This window comes from Gavialis gangeticus, unplaced genomic scaffold (genome assembly GCF_001723915.1).
Source record: "Gavialis gangeticus isolate Ggan-Ray unplaced genomic scaffold, GavGan_comp1, whole genome shotgun sequence".
Taxonomy (NCBI): Eukaryota; Metazoa; Chordata; order Crocodylia; family Gavialidae; genus Gavialis; species Gavialis gangeticus.
This window is the reverse complement of record NW_017729015.1, coordinates 10,777,879-10,790,602: the sequence shown is the minus strand read 5'-3', so window position 1 is coordinate 10,790,602 and position 12,724 is coordinate 10,777,879. Positions and strand designations below refer to the sequence as shown.

Genomic DNA, 12,724 nt, shown 5'->3' with positions numbered 1-12,724 from the left:
GGGGGGGGGGGGATGGGGGGGATGGAGGGGAAGGAGTGCTGGACCAGGAGGTACCACAACACCAGTCAGGCCATCACTCAGAAAGACCAGAGGAAGCTCTGACACCCTCCCCTCATGTTAGAAATGCTGATGGGAGCCCCCCTCCTCCCCCTTTGCTATATAGATTTCTATATCTATATATATCCTTATATCCACACACACTTCACCTCCAACACTCTGCCAAGTGTGGTTCACTTGGCAGCTCAAAGCAAACTAAAAACCTGTTATACAGTTCGCACCATGTGCCTGCACACCTATCTCCATACCTGTACTCCCACCCACTGCCGTCTTCAGAGGGTCTGCTCCTGCAAAAGTCTATGGTAGACCCCTCTTCACTAGAGATCTGCCATTTCTTTCTTGTTGTCCTCTTCTGTCTTCTTGTAGTACCAGTGCATTTCACTTAGTCCCATTTCAAAACAGCTCGACTGTGGGGTCTGTGCATCTGTTTATGAGCAGATTCCTGGCTTTCCACAGTACATACCTGAAGCAGGATATGAACTGGTCGAAGATTGCTGTCAGGGTCCCTTGCTTTCTGGTTAGGTGCCTGTAGAGAACTGCTTCCCTGGTCAGGTTTCTGAAACCTGTCACCACCAGGAGGAACACATGGACTTCCTTTCACACCTCTCTGGCACACGGGTAGTCCCAGAAGAGGTGGTCAATTATTTCTGCCTGCCAGCAGCAGGTTTGTCATGGGCAGTTTGATGGACCTCTCTGCGCTGTGCTGTTTTTTAGGACTTTTTTTTTGTGTTCCAAGCCAAATTGATTCCAAATCTGAGTCATTCAAGAGTCATATATGGCCCTACTACCGGCAAACATTCTCCACCCCCACGTGGGTCTTCAGATGCTTACAAATCATTTGACAGACATCCTACATGAAGACCCAAGCCTGTGGGCTTAGGCTTCGGATGTCCCCCAGTTTTGCTTGCCCTCAGCCATATGGCTGCAGGAGCAAGCTAGGGAGGAGTTTCTCATTTCCATAAAGTCAAAATAAAGTGGGCATGAAGCCAAGATCTTCTGACTGGAAATGAACATGCCAGAGAAACGATTATTCCCAGTGACAAGAATGTTGGTTAAACTCATGCATGATTCTCAGCTAGAAAATTACATCGTCAGGGGGATTAAAAAAAGAAATATTTATTGCCAAAAGTAAAACCTTCTATGAGAAAAAGTTTTAAAATCACTTAGATTTATCACTTTAGACTTTATGGAAATGAGAAACTCCCTCCTTAGTGGTCATGGTGTTTCCCCTGCCAGGTCATGGTATTCTTGGTCATGGTGTTTCCCCTGCCATAGGTCAACATAATCCATCTGAATAAGATATGGGTAGTGCCTATTATGCATGGTCCCCATCCCCCCCCACCCCTCCAGCATCAACTCTTTCAGGTCATAGTGAGTCACTACATTGCAAACATTTTGACTTCTTTTTCGTTCCCATAACTGAGCTGTGCCTTTCTCTCCCATTGCCAGTGACTCCTTTTTCTTCACTAGCCTTAAATGCCTAGTGGCTGCAGCAGCAAGAAACTGGAGGGAAGCTGAGGGCAAAGGAGCTACCAGATGTATTTTCCTTTTTGTAGCAATGGGAGAGGCACAGATTCAAGGCAAATCTCCAGTAATTAGATTCTATACGTGGAAAATTGCAACACATTTATAAATTTGGTATATATAAAATCTAATTATTGGGGAGGGTCATCTTATTATCAGAGTCATCTTATATTCGAGTAAATACAGTACTAAAATGAACACTTAAGACTTACTTGAAAATCTGAGGTTGTGATAAAGAGTTTCTTTGTTACAAAGACAGACCTTTGTGTGGTTGGCTGGCTTTTCAGTCTCTTCTTCCCTCTTGGAAAAACAGAGATTTACTTTATTTAAATTTGCAAATATAACCCTCTGACCCTCCCGCCGCCTTGTTTTCCTGCGCTGCATTGAAGTTAACGCAGATAAAGCCACTATAAAAACTGGGTTTCCTCCTCTCCAGCTCCTTGCTCACTTAAAACTGAGGTTCTTGTTACTGTTGCTAGCTAAAGAGGTTGGAGGAGTTTTTGGATGTTGTATTTGAGCCAGCATTGATCAGAAGTATGAGTCTAGATACTATAATTTCTGATCCTACCTTTGTCCTGATTCCTGGCATCATTGTATATTGGGGATCCGTACTTTACAGGTGTTGGGGGCTAATGGAAATCCTTGGGTAACCAATTCTATAAAATGGTAACACATTCAAATAATAAGTGGTATAAAAGCTAAGGGGATTAAAGTCTGCCCCGCACTGACCTGTGATCATCAGCTACTGGCCCAAGTTTTAGCTCAGAGACCAGTTTATCCGTGTAGCCAGAAAAATGAATCTTGACTAACTCAGTATGTTCATTATGCATCACCCTTTCAATGTATCTGCGTGTCTTACAGTGCTGAAGGCAGCCATGTTTCAGGACAGAGCAATGGCCGTGACCCCCAGGCTCTGGCGAAAGCTGTACAGATCCACCATGATACCCAGCATACGATGTATTTTGCTTGAGAGCATCTGGGAAGATGAAGTAGAACCGGCAACCCACGCAGTCCTGAAATGTTTTGAAAGCCTACTGCTTATAGTTAGGGCCCAGTTTATTTCAGACTGCCTATTACCAGCAGCTCTGAACATTCGCACTGAATCTATACTTCACAGCAACGTCTGATGCACCAACACAATTGAGCCATTTGTTTTGTTATTTTAAGTAATAGAAATTCATAGACTGTCTCTTCTGATGCATTGGACTGAATTTTTACCTCAAGGCGCAAAAGGCTGATCACTTTGAAATTTTTAAAGGACTTGGCATGAAAGGTTTCTATCTGAATATTTTGCTAGCTATGGTTTTTAAGTTATCTTCTCATCCCATTCGTTTATCAAGATAACTAATTCCCTGTCTTTACGCACTGCTTAGTGAGCGTGCATAGAATGTTCTTCTCCAATTAAATGTAATTGTTCTGTTATGTGGGGCCATAGTTTTTTAATAGCTATTTTAGACTTCACTACTGTAAATGCCTTTTAACAAATATTAACTTTCACAGGTATTGCAGTTTTTTGTCAGTTTTCCTAATTATCTTTTTAATCTCTGCAGACTCTGGCTGCAAAGCAATTGCACTATACTGCAAATTGAACTAGGTGGTTCTTGTTCTGTGAATGTGCAACATAACCAGATAGTGGTGATGCCTGTCACCAGGTTTTAAATGATAAATGGTTACACATAATACTGCCATGATATGGTAGCAAGTACTGAACCATCATTTCCCCCCTTTAAAAATGATAAAAACATTTTAAAAAAATTAGCTTTTAGATATTTTTCAGACTTTTACAAAAATGCCCACTTTATGCTGCTGTGTGGTTTGATAAATCTAAGTGATTTTAAAACTTTTTCTCATAGAAGATTTAACTTTTGGCAATAAATATTTCTTTTTTTAAGCCCCCTGACGATGTAATTTTCTAGCTGAGGATTGTGCATGAGTTTAACCAACATTCTCGTGTCGTTTTCTGAACACACAATTTGGCAGTTTCTGAAACCAATCAGAAAAGACGCACTTCCATGCTTTTTTTTAAGAATTATTTTTAACTGTTTTATAGTCACTGTTGGTGTCCTGTCTACCACTTTTTTATAAGCTTGGGAACTAGGTGTTCTGTGTAGGAAAGGCTTGCCAATCTGTATAGTTCTACATGTGTTGTGTGCTAGCAACCTAAAGGCTTTACCAGCATTTTAAACTTTTTTTTCCCCCCCCCATGGGAATCTAGGTTGCACACACTACTGCATTAAACAGCATGTTTTAAACAATCGTAAATCTAATATATTGATCCTGTCCCAGCCTTGAAATGTAAGGTATTTTTAATTTGCTTGGCTTTTTTTTCAACTGAAATGTGTAATAAGGAAGAGGGACTTGGTTTCATTTAATACTTTTGGAACCCACAAACATGGTATGTTAAGACTAGGTTCCTTGTAGGGTTAATGTGAATTAGCACAGGCTGAACTCGTATTCCTAGATTCAGAATAGCTACCACCACCACTTTGGAAACTAAGAAGAGTTTGGAAAGTCAACAACAATTGCACTGTGGTCTCCGACATTGGTGTGGAGTTTGCTGCTAAATTGTAAATTGTCTGCTGTTCCAAAGCTTGGAAACCAGCCCTCTTGAAAGCTTAGCAATAGGAAATGCTGTTTGTTTTTTTGTTTTGTTTTTTCCTTCCGTCTTTTAAATAAGCTTGTAAATAAATGAAAGTTTACATTTCTAAATGCTGTCTTTCAGTTGTACCAGAGTACACTGAAGTTAGTCTTCAAAACAGTTTTATAACCTTCTTTCAGAGTTGTATGTCTCATTAAAATGAGTTTAAACTTTCTTTTCTGTTTGCAAATGGAACTGAGGCAAACTCTGCTCCTGGCACGTAGTGTAGACAGGTTTAGATAAGATTCTTTTAAATTTGTTAAACTTTTTTTTTTCTTTTCTTTAAAGAATACCTCACTTGTGTAATAAAAGATCAGGACGTGGTGGGAGACTGACCGCTGCTTCAGCTAGATGGCTGCTTTTCATACTATTTGTTCAGGGAGAATACAAAAAAACCCTTTTAGGATGAACTTTGACTGACCCAACATACGGAGAACTTTGGCACCTTGAAAAGAAATTGAGAGCACCCTTTAGGTGATAGATCAAAGATCTTTGTGTGGATTTGTGCACTAAGTGAGAATGGTGACTTACTAGTCAGGGTGCATAAGAAAGAGACTTAATTTTTACCACCAGGTAGTTAGTTGTCCAGTGCCAAGCACTCCTAGTTCAGATTGAGTGAAGTGAGAGCCTCTCATTTGTTTGCCTGCAATTAGACTGAATATTTGACCTTGAAGTGTACAGACTGTTAGACCTCAGCTAGTCTTGGGAAGTACAGTAAGAAGTTGAACTCTGTATTAAAACATCACAAAACTCATCCTGGGAAGGATAGTGCTATCACTTTAAGAGGCAGAGACAAATGAAGAACATTTAAGGTGGGAGTTGTCATTGCAGGGCAGTTGCAAAGCTAGTAACTGCAAGATCAAAGTTTCAGCAATACTGTTGTACGCAGTTCTGAAAGCTGGGTCTGGAGGTTGAGCTTGACTATCTGAATTAATCCCTTGGGACTGACTGAATCGTTATGCATGTGTCAATCAATGGGAAGATGTGCATTCTGTAGATGTAGTTCTTAGGGTGTTTGGTTTTTTGTTTTGTTTTTTTATAAATAAAGCCTGTTGGCCACTGTTTAGCTATGTGGTGTGGAAGATTTTAAATGTAGCAAAGTTTAAAGCATTGGGGGAAAGGGGTGGTGGTTATTTAAAGGACAGCAAAAGCCCCATTTTGGAACCAATTCCACTTTCTTGGTAAACAATTGAATTCTGAACAAGCTCTGGAAAGAACTTGGCCTGTCTCAGACATTGACAGGCCCAGCTTATCCTTACTGTAAGTACTATAATTTAGCGTAGTGCCTGTAGCTGCATCCAAAGGGCATAAAAGGTTGTGATATACAGGCAAACATGATTCATGCAGTATGCATCTTGTTCCAGACACAAGTGTCAGAGCTTATTTACTATATCAAAAGCTTTGCCCTTCACATGGGTAAAGGCATCCTTTTTGTTCAGATACAGTGTTTAACAAAATTTCCCCCCCAAAACTACCTTTGTGGATGTGCTGTAGGATTTTTCTTGCTCAATAGCAAGGGAGTAACTCTACTTTCATTTTAAGAAAGCAGAGTTTGGAGGGCATTGTATCAATACTGTTTCAACTGCAAGGTTTTTTCCTTGTGAAATTTGAGGAAAGATCTTGTAATATCACTTACAGGTTTTCTTATACCTTGCTATTGACATTTTCATATTTCTATGTCTAGAGGCTGAAACTTCAATGTAAAATGTTTGCATTTGTTCATTTTGACTTATGATGTAATTTTTTTGTTTCTATATTGTTAGACTTGTAATGTTTAAAATTGTATTTTATTAAATTTGGACTGGATGTATGTCTATAGCAATACGAGGTACTCTTTCTAAACTGTTATGGGTGGGTTAGCAGCCCCATGTTGCGGTAAGATGCTGGTCGTGTACAATTTGCAATGTATTTTTTTTTAGCCTGCAGGGATATTTTGTGTTCATGTGTCCAAAAAATAAAAAAAAAATATTGGCATTCTTGTGCCAAATGTTCTGTTTTTCCTTGTTGATGTCTAATAAAAATGCAATGTACAGCGTGAGCAACAGTTATTGTTGCTTGTAAACAATGTCTTCCTTACATTATTTAAATTGTAGATTAAGTCTTGCACATAATGTGTAACCTGTGGAACACATTCCCAAAAGAGACTGCTCTCCAGTGCTTAGTAAGAACTAACCCAACCCCTCCACCTCCCCCCCACACACACACGCACTAAATACTTAAGAATAACACCCCCTGTTATATTTAAAAGGGATATAAACCAGCTTGCTTCAGAGTGCTTAGGCTAACCTCTAACGGATAGGAGCCAAGAGGAAATCCTACGTATAGGCAGGTCGTGCTATAAAGGCTTTCTACCCTTTTCCTGAAATACCTGGTAGTAGCTTTTGAGACCATGTAGACTAAAAAGCAAACCTTCTTTGATTCGCTGTAGTAATTCTATTTTTTTCACCTAATAATATAGAAAAAAAAACAGAGCTGTTTAAGTTCTCAGAAGAGTGAATAAAAAAATTGAGGGCTAGCTTCCCCTCTAATAACTGAAGCATATTCCAGCACTACAAGCAATGTGATGAGGGCAAAGATGTTTTGGCTGGGCAAGAAGGAAAAACATCTGTGTCTATAAATAAATGCCATATGCTTGACTTGAAATAATCTGTGTCTATAATAACTCAGCACTTCCTATTTGTAATTCTTTTTCCCCCTCCTTTTTTGTAGTAAAGCTCCTGTATATTTGGGAGTAGAGGCTGCTCACCATCAGACAGGCTTTGTCTTCAAGTAGTACTTCAAAGGCAGCAGATACTAGTAAGAATTTTCATGCCAACTCTGTCCCAAAACGCTTACAGTGAAATGAAGGTGAAAAACCATTCAGATTTGAAATCTAGGGCTGTGGGGTGCCGTGAGATTTATGTATTTATTTGTAAGGGTGCTGTGGAATATTAAGTGTACAAACACCTGGACATAATTCACGAGATTAAGCCCAATTATTTAAAATTGTAAATCATAATGCCAAAAGCATTCTGACCTGTTGTAGTCTTTGTTCTTTGCAACAGACGAATTTCTTTAGTATTTTTCTGTAGTCAATAAATGAGTGACGGCTAAGAGCTGACATTTTCCAAGGGGTGCCAAATTAGTTAAGAATCACTGATTTGGGCAACTGGGAGCTAGAGAAAAGGGGACAACTTGACGGTGGAGGCTGCCTGCTTAACTGGGAAGGGTGATGTCATTAAAGGACTAATATAACTTTTAGCCCTTTTGATGAGGCCTGAATTGTAGGGGGTGAGGAGGGATGGATGTGGTCTGTCAGGCCTCTAAACGAAGTATGAAGTTATTTACCTAGTTAGTAAGATGCCTTTATTTGTGGGGAGAGTGCATGATGTCCACAGCAGACTCTGAAGACCCCAATTGTCCTTCAGAGTAAATGCCTACGTAATCCTGATATCATAAACTTGTTGCTGGGTCTGCCCTATTGTAAAAACAATAGATACCTGATCTTCAACATTTTCCAAGATGTGTTTAGAACTAAGGCTTGATTACAAAAATAGATGATGTATTTCCATGAATGTTCAATATATTTAGCTTTGTGGGGAATATTGGCTGCAGAGGGAAACTGGGTTCCAGCAGTGAGTTGCTACTGGGACAAAAGGGAACATGGCAACTGCAGAGAGCTGGAGACAAGTTGGAAGGAAAAACAACCATCTCCTCCAGCTTCGAATGTCCTTTGATGTCTTCCTTGAGGTATGACATGATCCAGACAGCTTGTATTTCACGGGTTTCTGCTTGTTGTCATCTTTACTATCATCACTGGCATCTACTTAGCTTGGTTACCATGGTCCAAAGCAGGCTAAATCCATCAGTCATTCCTCTAGATTTCCATCATCCCTGTTGCTCTTGCATGTAATTATAATTTATGGATCAGGTCCTCACTAGTAAAATAAGCATTTCGCAATTTGGCAGCAAATGCCCCCAAAGCCTTCCTGGTAGCACAGGTAAAGTTAGGGACAATTCCAGTACAATCCCTTCTTTTCCAAAAATGGTTTCTACTATGGTAGGATTGGTAGAAATTGTACCTGAGAACTTAAATGACACAAACCCAACGTGACACCATGTCTGGTTAACTGAAACTCCTGATGATGTTGCTGGTGTCACCACTGCCCTTGGCTAATGCAGTTCTGTCTGGTATGATTACCCGTCAGAAGAATGAACTTCTTTCTCCTTCAACAATATCAGTGCTAGGTCTGTTTGTGTAGGTGATTAAATCCTTTTGGAATGATACAGAACCTGGTACTGCATCTAAGTTCTGTTACCTGATTGTCTTTCTGTTGCATCATTTAGTGATGATGCTTTGGCCAGTCTGGTGGGCATCCCCAAACCATTGAAGCCTCAGCTATGCATTTGACTCTCAAATTGCTGGTGTTGTGATGACAGCTGAACTAGAATGATCCAGTATTGATGCTAATCTAATTAATGGTTGACAATCTAGTCTTTTATTTAAACTACAGATCCTTGATTGCTGTGCTGGGTGCAGTCTGAAAAACTAGTCCTTGAGCTGCTGTTTCCCAGCAAGGAGGTAAGAGTCTGGAATCCTCTTGGCTGGAGTAGGGAGCATATGACCAGGGGAGGGGGGAAGGGTAGTTACAGGTGCAGAAACACCAGTTGTAGGATTAATCATAGAGAAGAGGGGACCACCTCTGTTGCACTTAAGCAGTGAAAGATCACCCTTGAACCTGACCAAATTTTAAAACAGATAAGCTTTAGTGTGGTTCCATTAAATATGTTGCCAAAGCTGCTAATCCATTCTATGCTTATGACTTCAGCCATAAGAGCTGCTGCTCTTATGGCAACTTCAAATACAAATGGTGTCAGAATTATTCCAGACTCAATCTCTTTTGTTCAGAGGGCTCCTTCGAGCTTTCCAAGTTGTGGAAATGACTGTGGATCACTGATTATTGCTAACCCCCTTTTCCTAAAACACCACTATCTGTGTGTTCATCTGTCCATATATATTCAGAAAGAGTAGGCAAATCTTTTGAACAGAAAATGTTTTGAGTTGGGGCTGCCTGAAATGCAGAAGCCTGTTCTTCACCTCCATGATACTACTTCACTTCTTCCTTAAGCAGCAGAGGTCCATGCTCTTCCCGCTATGTTGAAAGAATGTATTGGTTATTGGTACTGATTTCCATGAGGGTTAAATGGAGGAACAAGGGTGTATTATGGAGTCAATGGTGGAGCCAGGAATGGAACTCTAAGTCCTGACTCCCTACCCCTTGCTCCACTTGCACCAAATTGCAATGACATGTTTTTAATTAGTTTCCACCCACCTGAGGACTGATCTTGGAAGAAATCTGTGAGCTATGAAGGTTCCCTTTTTAGTCCCTGATAGCTAATGCAGTGGGGATTGATGAGATCCACTTCCACATAGTGATCCCTGGTAATGTCTCTGATGGCCAAGAGCTCCCAAATCGACAAAAATGCCAAAGCCCACAAAGATAAAGATACGGGCATAATTTCTGTTGTACAAAAGAAGCTAATGCAGTGATGGTGGTATGCTTCCAAGGAGATGCTGAACACAACAGACCCTGCACCATAATTGTTACTTAAAAAAAAAAAAATTCTAAGGCCCCATTTCTGCCATCTAGTATTGGTTGAGGGCAGGGTCTGCCTTGAACTCATGCTCCATCTACAGGAACAAGTTTGCATGATCAGGGCTTGAGACCATGATGAGATCAGGAGGAAGATGTCTCGGGTTGGAGCATGCTGCCATAATCAACTCTCAGGGTTTCATTTGCCATAGTTTGATTCTATCAATAATTACATCAGGAATGGGTTCTGCATTTATGTGCAAGGCAAAGGAACAAGTGCACAGTTGTGAACACAAACACACCACCTCACTCCCTGCACTGGCTCTTTAGATGCTGTTGATGCTAGTGGCTCCAAGGAACTTTCAGCACTGAGGTCTGCTCAGAAATCCTGGATAGTTTTCAGCACTGAGGTCTGCAGGATAGTTTTCTCTTGCTGCTGGTGTGTGAATCACTGATCTGGGTAACTGCCATTAATCCAATCAGGAGTTTCCTCTATAAATCCTTCCTATGCAAATAGGAAAACAGGCCCTGACTACTGACCAGACTGCACTGAAATAGATTTCCTAGGAAGGTTGGGGCATGTCAGTCACTGAAACAAACATCTATCCAGATGGTTTAGATGAAGCTGAGCCTGCCCTGGGATAGGAAGAGGGGTTAGATGATCTCTTGGAGCCCCTTGCAGCTCTATTTCCTGTAATTCTAAAACTAGCTTGAAGCAAACAGACCTGTTCTGAGTATATTTTCCTTTGCTAAATTCCATGACCCATGGCTTAATACTAAGATGAACACTGGTCCTTATTTTCAGTTATTTCCTGGGCTGCATTGAATTCACCTGAAATGATGCCAGTGAGCTCTATGCTGCTTATGGTAAGGTCATACATAAGGTCACCATTTCAAATAACTCTGAAAAGTTATTTAGAGAGAGCTTATTTAATATTTTGGTGTAAAAACTGACTGCCTTTGGCCAATTGTGCTAATTCAAATCCAGACCAGCTTCTGGTTCTACTGGATCTTGCCATCTGTGACACACAAATTTCATCATCAAAGGCTCTCAAGAGAGCATGTTATTCTTTCACATGCTTCTCAGTTCAGTCCTTTAACTGCAGGATAAGTCCTCCTTGCAATTTTAGATTACTTTGTGTTAAGGAAAATGAGTGATCACCATCCATACCAGTGCAAATCATGAAAGGCCACCTTAATCATCCAGCATGATGCTACAGCAAACACCTTCTGGTTCTCATTTTTGTGACCCCTTTCCAACCTGGGCATTCTTCTGGAAGTAAAGCCCTCAAGGGAACACAATACAAGCTATCACTGCAGCAGCCATGGAGACTGCTCTTCAAGCTACAGTGAGGAAGAGCAAACTGCATTTCTCCTTGTCTTAAACCCTGGTGAGGCCCTAAATGTAGATTCCCCTCCACTTCCCTGAGGGGAGGATTGCCATTTGACCTTCCTTTGCCTAAGGCACCGATACACCAGGTATCAATGTTCCCATGTGGGAACATCAGCATCATTTTGCTTAGCTGGGTCCCTGTCATCTCTGGTTGGCAGTGCTTTGGTGGGATGGGAAGTTAATCAGTTCTGAAATGGGACGTGTGGCAGCTGAAGGGATCTAGTTGGATGGAGACACTAGTGTCTCAGGCCTGCAGTTAGACAGGCACCCCACCTTCCACCTATAGCACCGGCTGCTATGCAGACTCAGGACAGATTTACTTCCTAAAACACACTGCTTGTGGCATCACAAGATACTCAAGTTTTCAGAGACCTTTGCCTGCCACAGCTTTATAACTGCGGTGCTCTTAGCCACAGCACCAGCAAACGTGCCCCTGCTGTCATACCAATGAAGGGGTCTGCCATGTGCCAACAAGGTGCATACCAAAATACTGAATAAAAGCTGCAAATAAATAAGCATATCCCCTACTGTTCACTCATTAGCCTGGCAGTGAAAATGAGTCTCAAAATAAAAAAAAAAATCCCCTGCCAAACAGGCTATAATCCCCTTAGGAAACACAAACTGTTCCAGTTTCTGTGAGCTGACAGTGTTGTAGGGCATCTTAGTTACTATGGCAGTCATTTAATGCGTGGTTTGGTAACGTGAGCATAAGGCTGCAGGACATTTTGATCAGAAGTCCCAGTCCCACATGAAGAAATGGATTTGACCTAGAGATACGGGAAAGCGCTTCCACATCCTCTGCAGATTCAACATGTCACACGACTGCCTCCGTCCCTTTGCGTTACTCTGCCCCGGCCTTCGTGCTGGAGCAACGATCATTACAGTGGGATGGTAACAACAGGGTTGTTTCATGAGCCACTTAATGACTGCTTATTTTCAGAGATGTACGACTTCCCCCAGGGGGAAAATGTGTGCCTTCAGGCTCTGTCTCTCGCTCACTCTCAAGCTAAAAGGCACACTGCGGTCGTGGGGCATTTCCAGGCTGTTCTGAGCATCCAGCGGGGGGTTCAGCAGGCTTTCCCGAGCGCAGCTCTTCGCAGCGCCCTGGGGCATGTCCATGCGCGAGTTCGCCACCCGGGGATCTATCCGAGGTCACAGGAACCCCGAGGTGGGTTCGGGGGCAAAGGGCTTTAGAAACACAAGAGCGCACATGTCTCTCCGTTTCCAACCCCACGCACAGAAAGACAGGAGGCCCACGGCGGTGCTCGGTGAGGGGGTGCAGCCAGGCATTAGCATGGGAGCTGGCTGTTCTCTGCCTGCCCAGCTCAAGTTGACTGAGCAGGTTATGTGGGGAAAACCGCCCTGGCAGCCTGCCCCTGCACTGGATAATCTGCACTACACTGCCAGCCCTGCCGCAGCTGCTCAGCCTCGCTCTGAGCCCAAGATGGCGGCGCGCGCTGAGAGGCCGCCCGCCAGGGGGCGCCTCCCCCGCTCCCGCCTTTGTTGGCGCCCGGGCCCCGGCCTGGCCGGCGGCGCTGA

At 42.2% G+C, this 12,724-nt stretch overlaps 1 protein-coding gene across 1 annotated transcript in view; it reads left to right on the top strand.

Moving 5' to 3' along the window:
* The window catches only part of LOC109294023 (protein argonaute-4), a 41,835-nt gene extending 35,568 nt beyond the window's left edge, over positions 1-6,267 (top strand). The window contains exon 17 of the mRNA XM_019512211.1: positions 2,443-6,267. Within this exon, the coding sequence (XP_019367756.1) occupies positions 2,443-2,551 (109 nt within the window). The 3' untranslated portion in view covers positions 2,552-6,267. The remainder of the gene's footprint in view (positions 1-2,442) is intronic.
* Positions 6,268-12,724: the final 6,457 nt, after the last annotated feature.